Raw genomic sequence first — 27,602 nt, 5'->3', positions numbered from 1 at the left:
ATCTATTTTTCATTAATTATTTTTTTATGTGAAGGATTAAAAACATTGAGGTATTACTTCCCATTCATTGGATTCATCATCATCGTCATCCTGAACTTGATTATCATTTTCCCATAAATTGAAAATGTCGTCATTTGCGTATTTTATTTTTTTGACTTTTTCGACGATATTTAAAGAGAAGTTTGGGAACACAAGTTCTTCGTATTTTTGGAGATCAAATCCAGCTAAAAAATTAAATAAAATTGGATAAAATTAAAGCAATTTTATTTCGAATAAATGTAAATATGCACTATCACCACAATATTATATTTTCCACATGCAATGTTTCATTTATCTTACTAGAAAATTGAAAGTTCAAGGAATTCAGAAAGCCAGAATTATTAATAACAATGTTGTTATCTTCGTAAAATGTTGTATACATTTGTTTTTTTATAGTTTTAACCAAAGATTTAGGTATTGCTCTAATTTTATTTAGGGCAGGTTGCTCAGGACCTGTAGTTGCTATAAATCCTAAAAATGTTGTATTTGAAAAATGAGACGATGATAAAATGGGCTTCCATATATGCAAACATTCGTCTACATTTTTTAAAGAATAATCTTCGTGCCATAATAATATATATTTTTTGGGGAATGGGAATAATAAATTTAAAATATCTTGAGCATAGGCACTTGTGTACATACTATTTATAGATATATCTGTGACTTCAAGTATTGCAAAGGTATTATCTGTAGGTTTATTTGATGCATAATGTCCTAGAATTATTTTTTGTTTGTTTTTGCTCATCATTCCTCTATCTTTTGGGTCTGTATTTTCAGCTTCGTATATGTAAAATTCATCATATCTCTTTATTATATCCTCTTTAATGCTAACAGTTTGTAAATTATTTTTGTTAGAAATTGTATTCATTGCATATAAATTATTTGGTGATTCATTATGCGAATATTTAAAAGAATCAGTTTCGTTACTCATTGGTTTTGCTACTTTACTACTGCTATTTTGAACAATTCTTTGGTTTGAAATATTTCCTGACCATATTACCTTAAAATATGTATGTTCAGTTAAAGAGAATCTTAAATTCTTCAAATATTTATCAATTTCTTTCATAAAATTATTATTAGTATAAATTTTTGTATCATCATTAGGTATATCTTTATGGCAATCTGATTTTTTTATTTGCTCAATTGGATTAAGAGAATAACATAATTCTTGCAAAGAAATATTTGTTCCTAAAATATCAAATAATACATTGACTAGTTTTTTATCATGAATATTTAAAAAGTCAAATAAAATTTTTATGTCTTGTACATTACATATATAATCTAAGTCTTTATCAAAAATTTCTTGCAATGTTAATTGTTTTTTTTTTAAAATTTGTCTAACTGTCTGTTGCATTATTTTAAACATATATATATCACCATTACTTTCAAACAATTTCTTTTCAACAATTTCTAATTCAATTTGTTTTGGAATAATAATGTTTTTTCCTAAATTTTTATAGCTCTTATTTAAATTATCTTTCATAATTCTTCTTAATAAATATAATTCATTGAAATAATTAATTCGATGTTTTGGTGAGTTAAAATTTAAATATTGTAATAATAAATTAACATGTGCATCAATAAATTTTCTATCAGAGTTAAAAAATTTACATACACTGTATACTATTTGTATTTGTCTTGACAAATATTTTCTCAAATTATTTTCATCAGTTATTTCAATAGGAGTAAACCAGAAATGGTAGTTATACAAATTTATACTAACATCTTTAAATGGGTTCATTTCCTCAAATATAGCACAAGCCTTTTCTTTTTCATATGTATCTACTAGTAATTCTAAGTTTGACATACTTTCTTCGTATCTATTATTATCATTCTTTTTTGTATTATTTATTTCTTCTTTTTTTATATCAATTGATGCATTCGTTTTTTTACTATTTTCAACTTTGTTATCATCTAAAAAGAAATCATCCATAAATCCAGTGGACCCTTCACCCCCTAAATTGGGCTGGATGGATTCTTTTCCTAAATCTATCATTTCAATATCATCATTTAAATTTATACTTCCAAAATTATTGTCTATTCCCCAACCTTGACTTAAAATACTATTTTCCTGTGCAATTTCATCCTTTATGCATCCCTCAAGTTCAACAGTTAATTTATTTGTATCCATACTATTATTCATTTCAATTTTACTTGTACCCTTAAATATATCAAATAAAGGATCGTTTTCATGATTTTTCATATTTGATTTGTTTATATGATCAATGTTTTCGTTTTTTAAAGTTTGAGCATTATTATATGATCCTTGTTTTAATTGATTATTCATACCCATAAAATTATTGTCAAAATTTATCTCTATTTTTTTATTCATTCGACGGTAGTTTGCTCCAGATATACCTATTAATCCGTTTCGAACTTTTTCATAATTCATTCTTTTGTGAATATAATATCTCAATGTTTCTGCTTCTTGCAAGCTGATAATAATGTACTTTTTATTTGTGTTACTAAAATATAATTCTAATTTTTCTAAAACAGTTGAGAAAATGTTGAACTTAGTATTATTGTTTTTATTATTCTCTATATAATAAGATAAAAGTTTTGATAAATCATAAGAATATCTAAATGGATTTATATCTAAAATATTTATTATTTCATCCATATTATCTTCTTGTAATATATTCCAGACATTTTTTAATATATCCTTTTCTGCATATATGTCATAATTATTGCTCGTATTTATATTTGCATTCTTTTCGTTTTCATTATTATTATTAACACATTCTATTACTACCAACACATTTTTTAATTTTTTAATTTTTTTTGTATCAATAGAATCAGAATTTATAAAATTTTTGGATACATAAACATAAGACGGAAAGTTAAGATACATATCATTGACACATATTTTATTTAAAGGCACAAATAATGGGCTACTATTATCACTCATTTTTTTGAATGCTTCTGCAATTTTAGGATTTACCAAAGAAGAAAGTCCACCTTTATTATTTTGGTCTAAATTATTTCCATCCGTTTTCATAGATTTAGGACTTGCACCGAATAAATCTGCATTTACATCATCCATTGTCCATCTATATAATTTATATTCATCTTTTTTATATTTTACAATTTTTTTTTTCTGATCTCCTGCAATTTTTTCTTCCTCTTTTTCCTTTTCTTTTTCTTTCTCCTTTTCCTTTTCTTTTTCCTTTTCTTTCTCTTTTTCTTTTTCCTTTTCTTGCTCATTTTCCATACTGAATAAATTGTTATCCATAGAATCATCATTGCCATCATCCCCAATATTCACTAACTGGTTGTTGGTATTTTTATACGATTTTTTAAAAGCCACTACTGAGTTATCTTTTTTTATTTTTTTCAGCTTTTCAAACAGATCTAGTATAATTTGAGCAAAATTCACTTTCATAAAATTTTCTCGAGGGAAAAAAGCATCAAAATACATAAATATTGTTTTATTAGAAAAATCATAATGCAAAGAAAAATATCGATATATTATGTCTTGAATATAAAATTCATCTTCTTTAGTAAATATACTTTTGAAGTTTTCAATAAGTTGGATGATACATAAAAGAGAACTACTTTTCGATGGAACATGTATTTGAATATCAAAATCTATACTTGTATTAAATATATCTAAATATTCTTTATAATTTAATACCCCTATATTTATATAATTATCAATTAAAATTTTTATACTTTTCTTTTTTATTATATTAACAATACTGTGGACACATAATAATTCACCTTGTTTTATGTTATTATTAATATTGTTTAAAACTAAATAATGTGTTAATTCTTTTAAAACATTTCTTTTTTCATTTTCATCTAAAAATATACTATTATAGCAATCAATCATATACATATATTCTTCATCTTCTGTATCTTTTTTTTCAATATGTTCTTTCGCCTTTGTTTTTCTTTCATTATTCGAGGTATCTTCTTTTTTACTCTTACTATTTTGTGTGTCATTTCCCTTATTACTATGATAATTATCATCACCGTCATCTTCTATACTTCCATTAATACTATCTTCACTTCCTGAATTTTGTTCAGATTCGGTTTGGCTGTCTTCACTATAATTTTTATTGCACATTTCAATTATATTTTTATTATTTTTTTTGAAGCTTTCGAATATTTGCTCATTATCATATACATCATAATCATATATGAAGTCACCCATATCTTTACTTTGTTTATTACTATTATTTATAATATGATCTTTGAATAAGTTTGTATTTATATTCATAAGTTTAACTAAACATAAAGGTATCATAAACAATATTTTTTGGTTCATTCCTATCGATCTTAAACGAAAAACACCCTGACTAAAAGATGAAATATCATTTCCTATATTTACTGTTACCAAGCTATTTGCATTTACATATTGTTTTATATCCTGCCCAAATGTGTTTATGTGATCAAAATAAATAAATCTTTTTTTAATCGGGACATAACAATCTTGTAAAGGAATTATTTCAACATTAAAATTAAACTTTTCATCTATTTTAGAATTTGTGGCTATATTTTTATTTTTTTTACTTCGAGTCTTATTTTTTGTTTTATTAGTTTTTTTACCATTTTTTCCCATTTCTCCTTGCGTATTACTCGAAATATTTCTTTTATTTTTTTTTTCATCTTCTTCATTTATATTATCTTTATCATGACCATAAGATGAGCTGCTTTGACCATCAAAAATAATTCCATTATCATTTTTTTGATCCCCTTTTTTCGTTCTTTTCCTTTTCCTGTCACCATTTCTTCTCTTTCTCTTTTTCATTGGTAACATGCACATATGCTTTCCATTTTCTATATAGACGCAACAATCAATATAATCAACATATTGCAAAATATAATAAGCGACTTTTTTTGCCGATATATTATTAATTAAATATCCTGTATCGATTAAACTATTAAATTTTATTTTTGAATATCTTAAACTTTTTAAAATATCTATCGGTGTAAATTTCGAAGGTAAAAAAATGAAATTAACAATATTTGTATTATTAATAATATTTAATATAGATCCAATGGTTCTTTTTTCATATTTACATTTTTGAATTTCTTCAGGCAATATATCATTACTTGTTCCACTATATCCTACTACATATTTAAATAAAACATTATTTGTTAAATCTTGAGAGTTTGATGACAATTGTTTTTCAGTATGTTTTATATATTTTTCTAATATAATACCAAGTAAGAAGTAACTAATTAGTAGTGTATTTTTACGTGTTAAATTATACAGATAATATAAATTTTCTTTATCATTTAAATCAAGCTTATCTAAGCTATCAACATAATTTCCTAAATTGATTCCTTTGTTTTCTTTTTTACTTTTTAGATTATTATCATATAGAAAGAATCTACTATTATTTATGTCTTTCTTAGTTTTTTGAATTTTAGCTCCACTTGATTCTATTATTTCTTTGTATAAATAATACATATTTTTTATTTCATTTTTTCCGTGTTTTGTTTGTTTTTTTTTATTTTCAATTTTATTTTTACTCGTAAATGATTTTCTATCCTTTTCAGATATTTTCTTTTTTTTCGGAGATCCATTAACATAAATATCATCTTCTTTACTACTATCAGTTCTTTCAACGGTACTAGCTTCATTGCTATCTGTTTCAAGTCCCACGTCTGAATACAAAGAGCCTTCCTCGGAGTCGCTTACAACATGGTCATAATCTTTTTCTAAAGAATAATTATAGAGAATATTTTTTAGAGAAAGAATAAAATCAAAATATCTCATTCCTTGATATCTGTATGATAAAATAGTGAGGGAAACAACTACATCAATGTTTGTATATTCAGACATAGGTGATGGTGTATCTTTGCCTATATATGGTACAGCTAAAAAGTAGCGACTTTTGCTCATAATAATTTGACACTTATTTATTTGTTCTACTGACAATATACCATAATGCACAGTATTTATTTTTGAGAAAACAAAAGGAAGAATACCATTAATATATAAACGCGATAAATTTAACATTTTACAAAAAACATATTCTAATTGATTTATTTTATCAAAAATTTTAATATGATAATTACTTGATAATATATTCAAATCTGTGTCATGTAAATTATTAACATCTATATTAAAATTTTTATTATTTATTTTTTTAATATTTAATAATCTTCTTATAGTAGAATTACTTAAATTTGTTTCTTTCCCTTGTTGTTTTTCTCCTATATCATTATATCCTATACATAAAGGCATACACAAATAAGACTCTATATCCTTTTGACTAATACCAGTAATCTTATATGATAACAAAAAATAGTATACATATCTAGCTAATATCCAGATAATATTATCATACCATTTAAAGTTAATAATATGAAAATGAGGTATTATAGATATATCATGCGATTTTATGCCATTTTCGATTTCTTTATTAAACATTTTAAGTAATTCATCAATATAATCTGTATTAGTATTAAATTGGACATTCATTGGCATAGTTAATTTTTTATTTATTGGATAAAAGAAGAAATCAATTAATACCCAACTTAGTTTGTATCTGAATAAACTTAAATCTATATGTGCATAAGATGTATTATTACTATCATACTGAGAATTTCCACCTTTTAACATCCTAAATGCATTTACTGCATTTCCAGAATGCATATTTTCAATATTACTCATACTGTTATAATTCATTGTATCATCACGCTTATGAATATTATAAGAGCTATTAGAATCAATATAATAATCGTGACTATCTATTTTTCCATCAATCATCTTTTTGTTTCGATTTTCAATATTCCAACTATTTCCTCCATCATAATTAGTTTTATATCCGTTAAAAGAATTTGATGCTCCTCCGTGAAAATCTCTTTCATTTTTTTTATCCCATCCTCTTTCTTTTATTTCTTCTTCTCTTTTTAAATGTCTAATATTATTAACTAAATTGCTGACTGCCTTTCCTGAATTACTAATAGCTATTTTTACATTTCTAATATCAACATTATCATTTTTTTTATCATATAAAAATTTTAAATAAGGGTTATTCATAAATACATCCGTAAAATTCCTTACAACATTAACTAAATCAATATCTCTATTGGCTCCATATGGCCAATGTAATTCACTTTTTAATGGATGTAAAACGTTGTCTATTTCATCAATTAATAAAATACTTTTATTTAATATATCTATAATTCTTATGCATAAATCAAGTTGTTTTTTTAACATATTATAATCAGCAGCTGTTGAAATATTTTCACTAATTTTCGACACTTGAGTATTATTAATTGTATTTGCTCTTTTTGCCATCGTAGAATTAGCTGCGCCTAAAACGTAACTGTTACTATTTGATACAGCATTAGTACTATTTTCTTCATTTTGAAGACCTAAAAATTTGGTTAATACGTCTGTAATGTGTGCTTTTGCCTTTTGCTTAATCATGTCAAATGTTTTAATATTATTCAAATCTTGTATTGTTGAAATAAGCTTTAAAAATAATGATTTTATACATGTCGGGGTTGTTACTAAAATATATTTATTTTCTAATGCACTGCATAAATTTACATATAAATCTGTAGTAATATTGTTATATCTACTAAAATTAAAATAAAAAATATTTTTTTTTATAATTGAAGAAAATCTCGATCTAAAGGTACTGATAGTAAAGTGTATTAATGATTGAGGACACATATTAAATACTAAGAAATAATTTGAAAATATTAAAAAGTATAAAGGCGATAATACTGTTGTTTTTCCACCTCCCATAATCATTTGATAACAAAACTGTTTTCTATTTTTTAAAAAATCGCGTTTTAATTTTTTTATCATTTTTACTTGTTTTTTTCTTATAACTAAATTATTTGTATATTCAAATACTAATAGCCTTGGGTCATATGTGTAATAATAATAATCTTTTAGCTGCATTTCATCCTTTCTAAAATTATTTCCGATTTCTTCATTTTTTTTATTGTCATTGTTGCTCAAAAAATTTAATTGATTTTTTATTTCTGAATTATTATTTATACCGCTAATGTCATCATCACCACTAGAAAAATAACAAGAGCTTACATCCGTTGAATCTTCATTATATAGCATATCTTTATATAGAACCTTTTTCTTAGTATTCTTATTTCGAATAGTAAAATAATGTCTTTCTGTTAAGGTTAATTGTGTCAAATTTTTAATTCCTATTTGTATAGAATTTATTGCTTCATTAATTATTTTTTGTTGTTTATTCAAAATTTTATTTAGCATAATATTTTTATTATCTCCATCTTCTGTTTTACTACTAATTTCCTTTTCCTTCTGTTTTAATAATTTTAATTTTAAATTATACTTTTTAAATATGTTTAAAATATTTATAACACAACTTATGCACTCGTGTAAAAACATTTTCCTATTCATAATAAGCATATACAAAAGAACTATATTAATAAGTTTTTCGGAATTTTCTTTTTTTAAATTGGGATTTATCATACTTAAATATTCATATGCATATTTTGACATAAAGCAACTAATTAATAATTTCAAACTTATCTCTTTTTCTGCATTTCCTAGTACCCCAAATTTATATAAAAAGTAATTTGCATATTTTTGTAAATCATTTTGATTGTCCTTTTCTTTCATAACATTATCTCCATAAGCTAATGTGTTTTGTGCATCGCCACTATTTCCTACACCTCCATGATTAAAAAAATCAATTTCAGAATTCCATGGATCATTTATTTGTGGCAAATTTATATCATCTCGATTCCCCCTTAAATTAGAATTATTCATTGCAAATAAATCGGCTTTGTTTTCAATTTTCTTTTCTTCATTATTTTCTGATTTTGAAATTTTATCACTATCACCTAATCCTCCTGTTTCTATTTCCTCAATATATTCATTAATGTGATCTAAAAGTTTATTATCCTGAACAAATATTTCTAGCAATATATCCTTTATACTTACAAATATATTTACATATTCCTTTAATTTTTTTATATTTCCAAATGCCATTTTAATTTCATCAGCACTAAAGCCTGTAAATTCATATTCGATTTTTTTTCTTTCATAATCCAAAAAGTTTTTATAATCTTTTTTCATATTTTTTATAAAATATTTAGAATACGTATTTTGGCACAATATATTATTGTCTTCAAAATCAAAGGTTAAAAAATTTTTCTTATTTATTTTGTTAATATCATTTTCCAAGCTTGATACATTTCCAGATACACCCACATTATTATTCATTATTTTTTCTCCCAAATGTAAAGAATTTGTATTTTCTTGATTAATAATATTGTTTCTTTGATCTGGTTCAAGATTATTTCTATAATTTTCGAAATTATTAGCATCTTCACCTGTATTTGTATATTTTTTATTAGCATTAAAAGTGTTGCCATGTCTTATTTTTCTCAAATATTTATACAACTTCTTAAACGGGCTAAAACATAATTCCTCTAACAAGTTATGGTCTATTAATAAGTTGTTTTTGATTGTAAATGGGTATATAGCTCTACGTTCACATAAATAATCGTCTACATTAATATTTATTATCAAACGGTATATGTTCATATCTGTACTAGAAATGGCGAGATTATTATTTAGAGAAAGAGGGATAATATGTTTATTAATTTTTTTATTCTTTTCTTTTTGGAAATTATGGACAAATTTAAATATATCATTAAAAAAGTTAAATATAGAATCATTTGCTTTAAAAAAATTTAAATAGTTTTTCTTCATTTTTTGATCATCAATCTTTGGTAGTAAATTTATTATCTCTTCATGATTTATTATGAAAATAAATATATATATAATTTTACTATATTGGCTTATATTATAATTGTAAAAATATAAAAATCTAGACAAAAGATTAGCATATAAATAAGTATTTTCTCCTTTCACAATTTTTATATTTAAATTATTGATAAAGAAATTATAAATAATAAAAAAGTTGTGTATACCTAGCGAATCTATTAAAGTATTTAAATATGACAATGCTTCTATATTATTTTTATCTTCCATTTTTTTGTAACTTATATTATTTATTATATTACCAATATTGTCATATAAATTTACATTCATAAAAATATTTTCATCAATATTATTTATATATTTTATAGTTTCTATTTTTGGAATATTTATTTGCACATCTAATTGAGTACAAGGTTTTTTATCATATCCACTTCGTTCTGTTTGGTTTACCCTATCCCAGCAATCCTTTACATTTCCAATAATGTTATCTTTCATTTGTCCAAAATTATAATTATACTCAATTTTATTTTCAGTTCCTTTATTTTTATTAACCTTATTATAATCGCTTTCACTACTTTCACTTTCATTATTTTTTTCAAGCTCATTGGCAACATATGCTTTGGGTATTTTACTTTTTTTCTCATACTGTATTTGATAGTTTTTCATCTTTTTCTGATTTTCTATTTCTTTTGATTTTAATATATTGTAAAAAAAGAGAAGGTTACACTTATCTGATTTCATTTTACTCTCTACAATACTATTTAATATTATATATCTATTATAAATTAATTTATGCTTATGTATATTAATATTACAATTTTGATATAAAAATATTTCTTCATCTATCGTTAGTTTGCATTTGGATTTAATATAAATTAAGTTATTTATATAAAATAAAATATCTTTTACTACATCCCAATAAACACATATATTCATATCATTGTCTTCTCCTTGATAAGTATTATTTAAATTCATATTTTCTTTTTTACGAACATTTCTTTGATCTTTGCTATTTTCTATTTTTTTACTTTTATGTACATTGCTACTTTTTGTGCCTTTTCCTTTCTTCTTACTCGTTGGTGTTTTTTCCTTTTTATTAATACCAGCACTTGCATTATTATCGGATACGTTTTTGCTACCTTTTATTCCCCCTCCATTATTATCATCATCATTGTTAATTTTTTCCTGAGCATTTAATTCTTTTTTTTTATTTTCGGCTTCCGATGATATATAATTGCTATCATAAGAAGAAGCATTAGATGCAGAATATCCCATATCTGAGTCTATATCACTACTATTACTAGTATCATCATTATTATTTTCATCTCGATTTCGATCATTCATATTTTTGTGTTTCCTTCTTCCTCTCTTATTATTTTGGGCTCTTCTTTCATAATCACTATTTCTAAATTCGTTTCTACTTGAATCTTCATCATTATTTTTATCAGTTTTATCAAAATTCCACAATGATTTAACATAATTAAATATATTATAATAGTCGTCCATTTCCCATGAATACCCTTTTCCTTGATATCTATGTTTTTTTTTTTGTATAATAATTTTAATTTGTTTAGACAATGTCACAAATATTTTTAATCTGCATGCACATGAATCCACATCTGAGTATATACTATGATCACAATAATTTAATATATTTAATAAGTATTTTATTTCTTTAACATCTTCTTTACATATACTTAAATTGTTGCAATATTCTATAACTTCTTCGTGGTCTTTATTCATATATTTATATACAATGAAAAAAAAGCAGCTATATAAATTACGGAAATTTAAAAATAATTTTGAACTGTGTATAGATAAAACAATATATTGCATAGAACATGAATCATTTCCGGGTTCTTCATTAAATATATCCACATTTTTATTAACGTCTGTATTGATATTAAAATTGTGATAGTATATACTTACATACATATAATTTTTTAACAAAATATTTATATGCTTCTCTAAAAGAGTGCACAAATGAATATTCTTATTATTAAACTCTTTGTATAAATTAGAAATGTTTAAAAAAAATGGTTTATTTAGTAAAGATACTAAGAAAAAAAAATCATTTTTATTATTTTGCAATAAAACTGTATTATTCATCTTTTTAATCACATTATAAATAAAGCTATATTTTTGCATACTTCCATTATAAAGAAACATATTCAATTCATCAAAATAGTATTTGCACCCGTCTTTTGTATTACCACTTTTATCAGCATAGCTAGATGTGTTGTTAGCACCGCTACTAGAAACATTAGCTCCCACATCTTTATCATTTGCAACTTTTAAATCAACATTATTTCTTCTTAAAGTTAATTTTAAACGAGGAATTTCAACGACATCAACAGTTACATTACTATCTAATATATTTTTATAAGTATCTTCTTCATCATCTTCATTATTTATATAATAATTATCATTCTTAATACAATTCCCTTTTTTAAATAATGATTTAATATTAAGAGTATAAATTAGTATGTATGTAATATGATCAAATTTCATTAAAATATTGTAAAAATCTTTATACACATCATTATTTTCATAGCTTAAAATATTTATAAGAGTCATAGGTTTATAATCATTGTTTACTTTTAAAGAAGCGACTTTTTTAGAATTATTTGGAGGATTAAATATTCTCAATTTTTGTATAATACCATATGGAATATTATCGCATATACCTTTATTATTTTTATTAATTAATATCTTATTGTTTATCGGTTTTTGTGAATTTACAAGATTATTATTGCCATATTCTTCATCGTTAAATAATTTTATATATATGATATTATTTTTATTTTTTTTACTTTTTTTCATACTTTTAACTTCACCAATCAAACTGTTATCACTGTTATACCAGAAGCTATAATTTTGGAGCAATATGTTTGGAATAAATGTAGACAAATAATTAGGATTTAAATATGTTTGAACTTGCATATTATTATATATATTTCTCGATATACTTACATTATATTTTTCATACACCCCTTTATTATTATAATAACATAAACGAACATTATTATTTTCAAAATGGTAATATAAATTTTTGCATCTATTAATATCAGTGGAAAAAAATATTTTTTTTACATCACTACAATAATATAATTTTTTAACAAATCTATTAACATTATAATAGATGTTATATATAAATATACAATCAATGTCTTTACGATATAATATTTCTCTAAGTCCGAGTCCTTCGACCTTTGGATCTAATATCTTACTGCTATCGACATTATTATTATTTGTATTGTTGCTACTTTTTATAATACCTCCATCCAAAATATTCATTTTGCTTCCTATATTATTTGTCGCCTGTTTATTTTCAAAACCATCATTATTTATTAATGCTTCCATATTAGTATTTTTGTCACCTTTTCTTGTTTTTTCTTTGTAATTATAAGAAGTATATTTACTGTTTTTATCTTTATGTTCATATTCCGAATTATAAAAGGGAGAGTCATCATTTTCCACTACTGAATCATAAGATGGAGATGAACTAGTATTGTTTGTATCTTTTAAAGAATCTTTGTCCTTTTTTACTGAATGATCTTCATTTTTTTTGATGACAATGTTACCATCTTCACTAAATGACGATCCATCTGTTATACACATTAAGCTACTATCATATTGATTTTGTTCATATTTAAAATTGAAAAGACCTTCAATGTTTTGAGTTTCATAATTAATATTAAACGATTTTAATTCATAATAATTACCCATTCCATTATGTTCATCTTTATTATCATCTTTGCCTCTACTTTCATCCCCTTCATTTTTATTACCACCATTATTATTAAATTTGTTCATATCTTTAATGTTGTATTCCCAAATTAACCTTATATATATATCGTTATCTTCCTGTTCATATAAAGTTCCACATTTTACTTCACTGCTCAGAAAATTGTGAAATAATACCATATTCGGCATATTTGTTAACATGTTATTACTTTTTATATAAAAAACTTTTGATTTATCATATTTGTAACACATTAAATTCTTTAGGGTAATTTTTCTTGAGTTTCTCCAAATGTTGAGGGTGTGTTTTTTTCCAATGATATTAAAGGCACAAAAATTTTGATAGGACTGGGTAATTAATACTTTAATATTTTTTTTGATCTTTTGAATTTTTTTTCTTTTATTTGAATTCATATAATTTTTATTATATAAAAATACATCTCTATAACTTTTAAATTTTTTAATATTCTCATTTAATGTTATAATATTATTATCTTTATAGGAAAATGTGAATAATTGCAAATTTATTAATATGTTTTTTTCCTTCATAATTTTTTTAATATATGATATATATTTATTATTACTCAATATGCTATCCTTTTTTAGTTTCTCTTTTTCTCTTTTCTTTCTTTCTATGTTGGTATAGCTTTTTGTGGTGCTTTTAAAAAATATTGGGAAATTTAATAGATTATTAACAGAAGTAGATGGTATAGATTCTGTATCATGCAACGGATTTTTTCTATTAGATGTGTTTCCATTCATAGTGTTATTATTACTGCTACCATTCTTTAATGTGTGTTGTATTTTTTTTTTATTTTCGCTTTGTTTTTTTCGTTTTCTTTTTATTTTAACAACCATGTCATTTTTGTAATGAACTTTTTCATCACCCTTTTGATTTTTCATCGCGTCATGAGATGAAATAGCGTCCTTATTTTTCAAATCTTCTTGTTTGTTTGTTTGGGTATTTATGTTTGATACATCATCATTGCCTAATCCATTTTTAGCATCACTATCAATTGAGAAATCCTTTTTATTATTGGTATTTATTATATCATTATTCCCCTCATCATTATTGCATAAAGAGCTATGGCAATTAGACAAAGAAGAATAATCAGATGCTTCAGAAGTGCATGATGATGTTTCAGACGAACTTAATTCAGCTTCTGAAGCATTAGATGTCGATGAGGTAAAATAATAGTTTGATTTAGTTATGAAATTTTCATTGTTATTTCTTTTCGATTTAGATTTTGCTATACGATTATCAAAGTCTTCGTCAATACTTCTATTATCATTTACAACATTTTCTATTGTATAAATTCCTACATGCTTAAATTTATGAACAGGCAACCATTTCCTTATAATATTAGCATTAGAACTAAAATTAAGAAATATATTTGAATTATATCTATTTAAACTTCTATTATTATACACATTTTTATTATTTTCATGCACACATGCACAAATATGTATGGTATGCTCAAAAATTATATTTCTCTCCATTTCATTTTTTTCTAGATATTTTAATAGCATATTTCTTTGCTTATGAACCGAAATAAAAATGTCACATTCACATAAAGAAAATGTTTTTATCATAAGACTGAACGGATTACTTTTATCATCATCACAAATATTATTTCCAACTTCTTTTCCTATGGTTTCATATTTATTTTCATTCCCCATTGTGCTACCCATATTATCATTAGTATTTACAAATAAAGAACCTAATCCATATATATTTTTAAGATTTGAATAATTTGTTTCAGCACTAAAATTATAATAGGTTAATATAAAAAAGGTCGAAGATAATATATTTTGAACTATATCTTTATTTAATTCGCTATATTTTATGTCTTTATATATGAGTAATATACAACCATGGTATATGCATGAAGTAGTTATATCATTTTTTTGGATTGCCAATTTAATATATTTTAATAAAATTTTTATTATATCATTTTCTAACTTATTCTTTATATTTTTATAATATTTATTCAAATTATACAAAACTTCATCTGAACAATATAATTCATTCTTTATTAGTTTTTTTCGGATTTTTTTCAAAAATTGTACAAGTCGTTTGCTACGTCTTCTCTTCGTCTTCATTCTTCTTTCTTCTCTTTTCTTAATTTTATCATTTTCATCTATATTTTTATTTCCATTTTTTTCAGTCTCATCTAATATTTTACCATTACCTTTATCACGTTTTCCACCTCGATATGATAAACCCTCCTTAACAAGAATATTTTTAATGTTTTGCAAATTATACCGTATTTCATTATTTATTTCTATAATAGTTTTTAAATATAAATTTATATATGTACATAAGATTATGATAAATATCATAATAACCTTTGAATTATTATTCGATTCATTGTCAAAACTAAAAACAATTTCCAAATAAGAATAAATACTGCATAAAACATTTTTCGGACTAAGTATTAATTCGTTAATAAGTAGACCATATTTTGTGGCAAATATATTTCTATCCTTTGAAGGAATATAATTGTCTTCTTCTATATTTTTATATTTATTTTTAAAAATGTAAGGTTCAAATAATATACATAATAATAACTGTTGTATATCAAAAGATTGAAAACTTTTTATCCTATTTTTATCACAAAAAAACTCTAAAATTAATGGAATCCTAATATATGGAACTGTTAAATATTGAAGTAATATTTCTACATCTCGTAAATCTAAAGATTCGTGAAAGAATGGTAACTCTGAAACATATAATACATCTAGTTCATTTTCGATATATGTATTTGTATATATATTCGGATTGGAATAAGTCAAGATTGTATTTTTTTTTTTCATATCTTCATTTGATTGCATAAATTGGTATATAAAGGAAAAAAAATTTCCTTTCACATTTTTAGGAGGGCACATGTATCCACAAATATCGCATTTTTTATTAAAAACAGTAACATTTAATTTATTTTTATATGAAAAACTTAAATTGATATCATCATATTTGTATAATCGTACAGGAGGTAGCTTGTCAACATATGGACACATATATGATTTGAATATAAATAGCATGTCTCGTAAATGATAAAACTCAGGTACTAATTGTTTAAATAATTTATTCTCCCCACAATAATATTCTATTATATGATTTTTCTTTCTATCTAATCCAAGATCTAAACTTATATTTTCTAATATTTCGATTTCACTGGTACTTATATCATCATTTTTTTCAAATGAGAATAATTGACTATTTTTATTTATTTTCTTTTCATTAATTTTATAAAAATATTCAATAATGTCGGACCTCATAATATTCAATTTGGGATTTATAATTAAAAAATAATTACTAAAGCATTCTAAAACTGATATATCAATACAATAACCTGATAATTTTATCCCATCCCTATCTTCATGCATATATTCATTTAAGGATGAGTAACTGTCTTCTTCATCACATCCAAGGAATCTAACTCCCATGTTAATATTATTTTTTGATTTGTTTTTATTTCTATTTTTACTATTATCACTATCTATATCATCGTATATATTCTTCGTTGTCCTATTGAGTTTGTTACTATTATAATATATTGATTTTATTTTCTCCTCTCCGTCATTTATTTCATTATTAGTAACAGTTTTAGAAGAAAATCCATTATAATGAACAGAGAATATCGAGCACACATCACAACATGGTATTCTTAGAAAAAAGTCATATAGAAACAAAAGAATTGAACAGTTTATTATTTTATACATAACTATTTGTTTATTTTGATAAATCGAGCAAGATATAAAATATATATTATTATACATATGATATAACTCATTGAATAAACTGATTTGTAATGATCTCTTTAAATTTTCCCATTTTGATAAAAATATAAATTGTTTTGGAGGGGGCAAAATATTTATTAATATGTGACTAATAAATGAAAATGCTAACAAATAACAATGTTTAATGTAACTTTTTTGATTTATTAATATATTTGTAATTAAATTTGTTTGATATAATATAACATATAAATCGTTAAAGGAATTTATATGCTTCTTAGATATATAAAAGGATATAGGTATATTTATGTCTTTTTTTATTTCACGTTTTCTATAACGTTTATATAAATCGTCTTCGAATTTTATATACATTGGAAATTTAATTGTATTTCTATAAATTCTTTTTTGTATTACATCTATATTTAATGTTAAATCTAAGTAAAATTTTCCTTCCATTTTATTATACATATATTTTATATATAATATTTTTTTCACCATTTCATTTAATATATCTTGTTTTATCATTTTATTTATATTATACATACCTATTCTCATTTTGCTAAAATAAAGGTGTAATAATACACACATTTTTCTTACACTCATATCTAGGAAAACAAAAAATGTCTTATCGATTCTATTTGAATCTTGTTTTGTTTCATTTTTTTTATTAAACATGTTATCACCCATTTCATAATCATAACTATTTCGGGTGTTATATTGATTCTGTAATATATTCTGATTTTGTCCAAAATTACTATTATCGAAATTATTATTTTCATAGCCATAATTATATCCATTATTATTTGTACCTATATTGGTGTCACTCAAAATGGAACTTCCTTCATTTTTCCCTTCCTTAAAATTGGGCATTTCCTCTTTATTTTTCTCAATTTTTTCATATTTATATAAATCATCGCATAACTTCAGAACAATACTATAATAAATAAATATTTTAAATATCTCAATATCTTCATTTTGAATATTAAGTATTTTAAGCATATATATTATGCAATAATATAAACTCATTGAAAACGAGGTAAACTTGTTTTTATGAATATTTACATAAATACCACCATATTTATCATTATCAGTTCGATTCGAATTTTTAATGTCATTATTAATATTATTCTTTATGTATTTGTTATCATTCATTTCGATATTCGTCCAAAAATTGTCTCTACTTTCATTCATATTGTTATTCATAAAAAACAAATTGTTGTTGTTTGAATTTATATTATTATTATCATAACTTCCAGATAGACCCAAATTAAAAGGATCATTAAAGCCTTTAGAGGCACCCACATTTGTTGTATTTTCAAATGAGTTTATATTTTCAAAAAATCCGTTATAATTAGAACTAGCTAATTTTCTTTCTGTGTTTATTTTCTCAAAACTTCCAATTCCATCATTCAAATTAGAAAGGTCATTGTACATATTAAAAAAAGAATTATTACTATCGTTACGATATAAACTACTACTTTTTTTAACCATATCATTTTTTTCATCGGTGATTTTTATAGTTTTATTATTAGAAATATTCCAATTATTCATTAAAAAAGAATTATTTAAATATGGTAATAATATTTGATATAATATATCAACATTGTCAGGATTTGGAAATATATATAATCGATATAAACATAACCAAAATAAGGAATTCGTTAAATAATTCTTACTTATATTTTTTATACACACTACTACATCTCTTAATAATATTCCTAAATTATCAACTTCGTCAATTTTAAATGGATGATATTGTATACCATATATAGAATTGTTTAAAACTGAAAAACTGTAAAGATTATTTTCTCTGTGTATTATGTATAAAATTTTTATTAACATTTTTTCTTTTTGTAAATAAAACCCTCCTGGTAATATTAAAAAATTATTTTCATTAAGATTTTCGATTTTATTTATAATATCTAATATAAATGAATATAAATTATTTACGTCTAAGTATCCATTTTTTCTATGATTATAATTATGATAAATTGAATATATCCTCAAAAATAAACTATAGTCACAGTTATATAACTGTGTTTTGATATAACTAAATACATTACATAACTTCTTATAGTTTAACTTATCATTTATTGCATTATTATTATAACTTAATCTTCCTATTATATTATCTAACAACTGAACAAACATGCATATATGGTTACTAATATTTATACTTAGACTCGCTACTTCATTTCCATCTTTTTTTTTTCTTATTATTTCATATACATTGTCTTTTGTGCTTATATTTAAATCGTAAAAATCTTCAGATAAAAACTCGATGGAATAAGTGTTATTCCAGATATAGTTACTCATTTTTTCGCAGGCTTAAAAAAAAATTAAATATATAAAAGCAATATAGAAATGGGATAATATGAGGGTGCTGGGAAAATCCTGAATACCCATATGACTAGACGAAATGGAATATCATTTGAATTGTAAACAATCGTTGTAATGATCGCCCCCAAGCCCATAAACGGTTTTAATGCATAAAGGAATTTCAATTTACAAATATGCTATTAAAATCGATGGAAAAATAGTGATAAAAAACATGAACAACTCATGTAAATTTTTATAAATGGCAAGTATTCTAATCCAAAACAAGAAAAGAAAAAAAAGCAAAAAAAAAGTGAAATAAAAATATAAGTTTAAGTCATTTTTACATAACAATCGGTATGTAGATATAATACATATACATATATTCGGTAAGCCTTGTAAATTTCCCCTTTAAAAAAAAGAAAAAAAGGATTTAATGCAAACACCAAATATAAGATATATATATATTCGCATACTATCGTATTTTAACAAATTCATGCATAATGTGATATGATGAAGCAACTGTTGGTAAATAGATATTTATGCGAGATGATGCATATGCGTTTTATCAAGCACATGCTTTGAAATAAACAATTTTAATATATATATAAAATTAATGATAATATATAAATGAATAAAAACTATATTTCATAATCTCATACATGCATTATCATCATGAAAATCAGAGTATACAAATGCACAAAAAAAACGAAATATAAAATTATAATCGTAAAATATGTAAAAAAATATAAGATAAATTTATGAAAATTATTGTAAATAATAAATAAACATACCTTTAATATATACTATATTTATTTATATATATTATTATAATATTAATATAATACAATCGCCTATTTACCCTCCAATTATGTGCGACGTTACACTTTTGTACATTCATAAATATAACTGTATGCTCATAAAGAATTGTACAAAATAGTATGAATAAATTTATCAATTATTCCATATACTGGAAAATGCTATAAATTCAAAAAAAAAGATAAAATTAATTTTAATAAAAATAAAAGAAATAAATAAAATATCATAGGAAACAATACTATTAATAAAAATTGATTATTACATAATGTATAAAAGATGGTATACTTAATTTTAGTCCTTTTCATTCACTTTTTCATTTAAATTTATTGATATTCTTTTTTTAAATACTATTTTAATGATTAATTCATTCTTTTTCTGATAGAATGAATTTATATATATGCCTCAAAGGAAAATAAACAGAATGAGGTATTTCTTTTTATTTGTTTGATTTTTTTTTCTCATACTTTTGAAAAAACGTTTATTGAACACGCAAATATATTACAAGCTTGTTGTTGTATTACCCTGTTAAGTGTTTCAATTTTTTTTAATTCTATATTTTTCATATGGTAATGTTTTATGGAATGAAATTTCCCCTTTTCCTAGGGTTAAATTATTGAAGGAATACTACAATTATTATCGTAACTATAGCACAAATATATATATACATATTCTCCACCAAGTTTATAATTTCCTTTGCATAATCCCATCATTTATAATTTGTTCATTTTATCATGTAAAATACTTTATAAACGAATTTAAGAAAAATTGCTAAACTTTCACTGTATCATAAAACAATAAAAAAGCTTTAAAAAACGCACAAGCAGTACAAACCTCGAAATTTAAAGATTAAAAAAATTGACTTTAGCCTTCTAAATAAAAGAAAAGGATTAATATATCATTCTAAATCGCATTTATTCTTCTATTTTTATTGTGAAAGATTAAAAGAAATGACCGAAATGTCTATATGCATATCGATTATTTATTTTATTAAACTGTCTTATTTGCAGATACTCTCCTTAAAACATTATATACCGATAAATACAAGCTTATCGTTTTTAAATAAATTATTTTAAATTCATTGAAAATTCTATATTTATTTTTTAATAATAAAATTAGTTAACTTTTTCAGATATAAAAAATATTTATTTTTTTATCATTAAATGGTATAACGCATATTCGCATAATTAATGTTCTTTCCTTTCTAAGTTATGACAATTATTATCTGTCTAAAATTAAAACGCATTTTGAATTTTTCGCTATAAGTATACATTTAATAATTATTTTATGCTTATTAATTTTTTTTTGTATAAAATATTTGAAATAATACATCTCAACTTTTATATATTAATGGTAATTATTGTTGCACATTTTTCTGGATATTAAAATTCCCCTGGAAAATGTACTAATATTTCTATATTAAAATAGGAGAAATATATCAAATAAAACAAAATTGATATAATTTTCTAGCTAATAGCATACAACCCCTTGCATCATTATTCTTTCTTTAAATTAACCACCACGTAGCTAGCTGCTTAATGTGCAACATTATGTCACAATAAATATCGGCTCATACGCAATAATAATATATGCATATAAGTATATATATTTTTTTTTTCTTTTTTTCATGAATACAAACTCAAAATGAACAAGTATATGAGCTCAAGTAGCACAATTTTAAATGCCAAAAGAAATGTTAAATATGAAATAAAAAAAGATATAACAACCGAAAAAAATAATGATATAGAAGAAAGCAAAAACCCAAATGATGAAATATTTAATCAAATAAAAACGAATCTATTAAAATTGGAAACATCATTCCTGGATAATGTCCTTTTACAAGTTAAACGGAAAAATATTCCAGGAGCAAAAAACTCTATTGAAAAATCAGCAATAAATGAATTAAATAAATATAAAAAAAATATAGAACTTTTAAAAAGCAAAGTAGGTATAGAAGATAATACAAACAAAATAGTCAAATTAGAAAATAAGTTAAAAGAAAAAGAAGAAATTTTACAAAAATTAAATAATGATAAAGAAGCTTTAGATAATGTATCCAAACAACAATTAAAAGCTATTGATGAAATATGTCTAAATGAAATTCAATTATCAATACAAACAAAGTATGATGAAATTAGACAGCTAAAAGAAGATCTAATTAAAGTAAAAAATGTATATATGGAAAATGAACATATTATAAAAAAAAAACAGGAACAATTAATTAATATTGATAGCCAATTAAAAAAAAAAATTATTTATATTAAAAATACAAAAAACTCAAACAATAATAATAACATTAATAATACAAATAATAGTAACAATAGTAGCGCTAACAAAATGATGTCAAGTATACAAGTTCAAACACTCAAAGCACAAATTGATATGATAAATGAAAATATAAATAATGATACCCAAATGTATGATCAGAAAATTCAAAACCTCGAAAAGAGTATAAAATCTTCGGAAAATGACATCGAATTTTTAAACTCACAAATTGAAGAAATAAAGAAGGTATGAATAGAAAAAATGTACATGTATATACCCTATAAAATTAAATGTATATAAATGTGTTAAGCATAAATAAATTCATAAAAAAGTAACGTTTTTGTCTACATAGTTACGAATATATCACAGGATCAATGCATAATTATACATCCATTACTTTATCAATTCTTTATTAATATATTATGTGTTTCATTTCTACTTTTTTTTATGCAGAACATTGATAGCATACATTCAGACATAAAAAAACTGAGACGACAGAAAAAGGAAAAATAACTTTTACAAAAAAAACATTTTCACAATTTTCGAATAAATTATGAGACCATGTTGTAAGGATTAAGATAGCCAATAATGCAAGGCGAAAATAATATATACACACACATATATAATCATATAAATATATGTGTTTGAATGATTTACTAAAAATCGTTTTATATTTGACAAAAGTTTTTATTAAGATTTTTTTTAATTATGCATAGCCCGACAATTAATTTGTTTTGAAATACTACAAAAAAATAAGTTACAAAAAATGAGCAATGCACTATTTGTTTTCGAATTTTTATTTATTATTTTTTTTTAACTTAAAAAATTTTAAAGCGAGCAAGACAATATTAAAAAAATTGTAAATTAATTAATAAACGAATTATTAAATGGGTGCTTAATATAGTAGATGCTCCATTCCTAATAAAAGGTGAAAAGGGGGTCTTATCTTTTAGAAAAGATAAGCAAATAAAAAGTTTTTCTTTAATTAAAAATTTGTTAGGATAATAAGAATGATCCATATATATTACAAACTGAATTGTAAATTTATATACATTACCAAATATTCAAAATATATCCAATATTAATCATTAATTTTTTCTGTATCTTCTATACCAACTATGAGCCGATTCAACTAAAGAATTTTCGTTTCTTTTTTGGTTTAACAAATCTCTAAAATTTAAATAATCATTTATTGTATGACAATTATTTAATAAATCTCGTAAATCAGTATGTACAGTAAAATATTTATATAACATTTTAAATAAATGACTCTTCAAATATTTTGTATTTGTTTCATATTTTAAAAATAAATCATAATATTCATTAACTAAATCTATAGTATTAATATTTTTATTTGAAAAAAAACTCGGCTTTTCTAGCATTATTTCTGCACACATTACTGCATCTGTTTTTGTATAATTTAAACATTTTTCTATGTCTTCAAAATTTTCAATAGAACCATTAGCTATTATAGGAATATTTAATCGTTCTTTAATTATTTTTATAATTTCATAATCACACTCTTTAATATTTACACCTTTTTCTTCTTTTGTTCTCCCATGTACAGTAATCATTTTAACATTCCGACTTTGTAAATCGTAACATAAATTTAAAGTTTTTTGATAATCATTATCTATTTTTCGTATTTTACAACTAATAGGAACATTACAATTATTTGTAATATCAGATATTAAACTAACCACTTCATCATGTTTATGTAATAAAAATGCTCCATAGTTTCCTTTTTTTGCTATTTGCTGAGGGCAACCTAAATTTATGTCAACACCATTTACTTCATCTTTAACATAATCAATGGCTTTTAAAATTATTGATGGATCATTTCCACAAAATTGAGCTATTAATGGTTTATCTTGATCACATTTTTTAAAATACCCTATTCTATATTTACTATGTTCAACAAAATTTTTGGAATGCAACATAGGGGTAAATGCAAGATCACAATTATAATTTCGGCATAGTAATCGAAAAGGTAATTCACTTAAATCAACCATAGGTGCTAAAACATACTTAGGGCTCCCCAATATTTCCCAATATGTTTTTTCATATTCCTTTTTCTTTACATTTTCACTTTGTTCTGTATCCATTATCCATTATATTTTAATACCATCAAGATTGAAAACAAATTATTTGATGTTTTACCAATTTAATGTCGTTATCTCAAATATTTTCACAGTATTATATTTTATTACGAATGCTATTTTTGTTTCTACTAAATAATCAGCTATTATTGTAAATTCTGGTGTTGATTATGCGATACAAAAGGGTATATATATTTATTATTTAATGTAATTAAATAGGTTGATGTTGCTTTTAAATTTTTATTTAGTTTAACCTTTTATTAAATATTTATGATATTTATAAATTCATGTATCACTTGCTCTCGCTATCTATATTTTAAAACAAAAAATATATATTATTCTTTACAGTCGTAAAACTATTAATGTGCCTAAAAATATCAATATTATTATATTTAAAGGTGAACAAATTTCAAATTACTTTTCCGGCAAGTTCCGAATTAATTTTTTAAAGCAGTAAAACTTATGTATTCTATTTCAAATTTTTTTTAATCAGATATAAAAAATAATAAAATAATAACAAATATTCAGAATATAAAAAATTAAAAAAATATATTTAAGAAAAAATAAAGTTAGAAGAATGGTAATGTAACATTCAAAATGGGTCATTTTTAATTAGTTCAAATGGTAGCATCGAGACTTGTTACTTGAAAAGTATGCCCCTTATAGTTGGTTTATGGATATATAATGCATGTTGTAAGTCATTCGTCAATTTTGTGCGTATAATTTTATCCATTCATTGTTTATTTATATATTACATTTCGCTCAACAGAGATGCATAAGAATATTTATACAATAGTTATGAGCACAAATATAAAAGTTACTTTGAAATATTCAAACAAAATTTATACATGGATATATATATGTTGTGTATATACCTTGTATAAAATGTATTTCAAAAAACTTAATTACCAACACAAATGAGGTAATAATAAAATATATTGATGAAAACAAAAATAAATAGCACATAATCACATTTAACTGATCATGTGAAAATAAATAAATTAAAATTGACAAAGTGAAATGAGTTGAATTAAATGAAGCGAAACAAATTGAAAATAGTAAGATGCACGAATTAATTTAAATAAGGGAAAGGCAATTGACAAAATGCTATGATATATTTAACTGTGTTATAATTAGAAATTATCTTCTACGGTGTGCTTCCAGTGGTTTATTAGTCCAATGTCTGTAAATTAAAGAAATATAAAATGATAATAAAATAATATCCACAAAAAATATAAGCATTTTTATGAATTAACATATATGTGTAAAACTCACCAATTTGTTCTCCTTTGGTAATGAAAGAATGAGTATAAACCGTAGGATCACTATTAAGTTCATTTTCTTCATTTAATATAATTTGATTTAAATTTCCATTATTTCGGTCAACGTAAAATAACGAATTTGTATTATTATAATTTGTAAAAAGAAAAGATAAAGGGTAATCCTTTAAAAGGTAAAACTTGATTTTATCTTTATTAATTGTGACGCATTCTTTATTTGTGTCGTTTACATTTATTGGTATAACTAATATCCCTTTAATGTTTTCTATAGACATATATATGGATGATGTTTTTTTATTAAAAATCAACATACCTACTATAAAATTATATTTATCTATATTATTAGAGTTATCAAAAAATGATTTTAGTTCGATATATTTTGATAAAAAGGGATAATCAATATATAATGAGTCTATTATTTCTTTTGTTTTAATATTCCATAAATATAGATATGAATCTGCTCCTGACGAACAAAATATTTTTTCATTTATTAATGCAAGGGAAGTAATAAAAAGTTTATGATTTAAATAAAAATTATATATTTTATTCAAATCTTTATTTTTTAATATTCTTATTTTTTCATCTCTATCTCCTATTATTAAAAAATTATTATCATAATATAAAGATACAACTCCAGAACTGCAAGTTATGATTGGGTGTAAATGATGTTGATTATTAAAACATTCTTGATAATGTTTTTCTAACCTTTCTTTTATTTTATTTATTTTATTTTCATGGCTATTTAATATATTAATTTTATTATTATCATTTGATTCGCCGAGTTTTTCTTCACTATTTTTATTCTCTTTCACATCAACGTCATTATTTATATCAATTTCATTTTCAACATTATATGATTCATCCGAATTATCATAATTATTTTCCAAAATATGTTCAAAATCTTTCATAAAAAATAAATCTTCATCCTTTATTTCAATATCATTCAAAGAATCAATTAAGTAATTCAATTTTATTGTTATACTTGCTTCGGGTGATGTATCATTATTTTCCTTTTTACAAGTTTGGTCATTATTTGTATTGCTTTCGCTTAAATTATTATCTTTAAGACCCCCATCTTTCAATAATAATTGTGTATTACACAAATATACGTCTCCATATTTGTCAATGAATAATATTTCATTTTTTTCATTTTGTCCGTCCTCACATTTCAAGAAATACGCCTTAACAATTTTCTTTTTGTGCACAATTTTATAACGCACATTCCAATCGCCATCATAAATTATGATTATTTTATCATCTCCTGTTGTTAAGAAATATTTACTATTTTCGTTTACGTCTAAAGATCTTATAACACTTTCATGTTCTTCGATTTGTTTGATATATTTATTTTCTTTTATGTTAAAAATAATTAAACTTTTTCCTAATCCATATATTATATTATCATTGTGGAAAATTATAGGCGAATTTGGAATACTTGGGTAAATATATTTTTTTTCTTCTTCACTTATATTTTCAAATTTTTTACTACAATCCTGAGAGTTTAAATCTTTGGGTCTTTGTCTTTTCTTTGTATTTCTTTTATTCAACATGTTGCATATATATATCTCTTTGGTATATTTCTTATTTTATGCGAAATGTTTTCCACTTTCGAAAAAAAAG

The 27,602-nt window shown here is 22.9% G+C and overlaps 4 protein-coding genes across 4 annotated transcripts; 1 reads left to right on the top strand and 3 right to left on the bottom strand.

Annotated features, from left to right (window-relative positions):
- Positions 1–36: 36 nt before the first annotated feature.
- On the bottom strand, positions 37–19,522 carry PVVCY_1003920 (conserved Plasmodium protein, unknown function; the record flags this gene model as incomplete). Its single annotated transcript, XM_037634478.1, has 2 exons — positions 37–224; positions 340–19,522. The coding sequence occupies 2 exons, from the start codon at positions 19,520–19,522 to the stop codon at positions 37–39; spliced, it is 19,371 nt and encodes a 6,456-aa protein (XP_037490573.1).
- Positions 19,523–21,982: 2,460 nt separating this feature from the next.
- PVVCY_1003910 (conserved Plasmodium protein, unknown function) lies at positions 21,983–23,116 on the top strand (the record flags this gene model as incomplete). The annotated part of the gene is made up of 2 exons (XM_008625836.1): positions 21,983–22,849; positions 23,057–23,116. 2 exons carry the CDS (start codon positions 21,983–21,985, stop codon positions 23,114–23,116), a joined length of 927 nt encoding a protein of 308 aa, XP_008624058.1.
- Positions 23,117–23,691: 575 nt separating this feature from the next.
- PVVCY_1003900 (tRNA-dihydrouridine synthase, putative) lies at positions 23,692–24,708 on the bottom strand (the record flags this gene model as incomplete). The annotated part of the gene is made up of 1 exon (XM_008625835.1): positions 23,692–24,708. One exon carries the CDS (start codon positions 24,706–24,708, stop codon positions 23,692–23,694), a length of 1,017 nt encoding a protein of 338 aa, XP_008624057.1.
- A 1,127-nt stretch (positions 24,709–25,835) lies between these two features.
- PVVCY_1003890 (WD repeat-containing protein, putative) lies at positions 25,836–27,532 on the bottom strand (the record flags this gene model as incomplete). The annotated part of the gene is made up of 2 exons (XM_008625834.1): positions 25,836–25,885; positions 25,978–27,532. 2 exons carry the CDS (start codon positions 27,530–27,532, stop codon positions 25,836–25,838), a joined length of 1,605 nt encoding a protein of 534 aa, XP_008624056.1.
- Positions 27,533–27,602: the final 70 nt, after the last annotated feature.

Source organism: Plasmodium vinckei, assembly GCF_900681995.1.
Source record: "Plasmodium vinckei vinckei genome assembly, chromosome: PVVCY_10".
Classification (NCBI taxonomy): Eukaryota; Apicomplexa; class Aconoidasida; order Haemosporida; family Plasmodiidae; genus Plasmodium; species Plasmodium vinckei.
The sequence above is the reverse complement of the archived record's forward strand: the minus strand, read 5'-3'. Positions and strand labels throughout refer to the sequence as shown.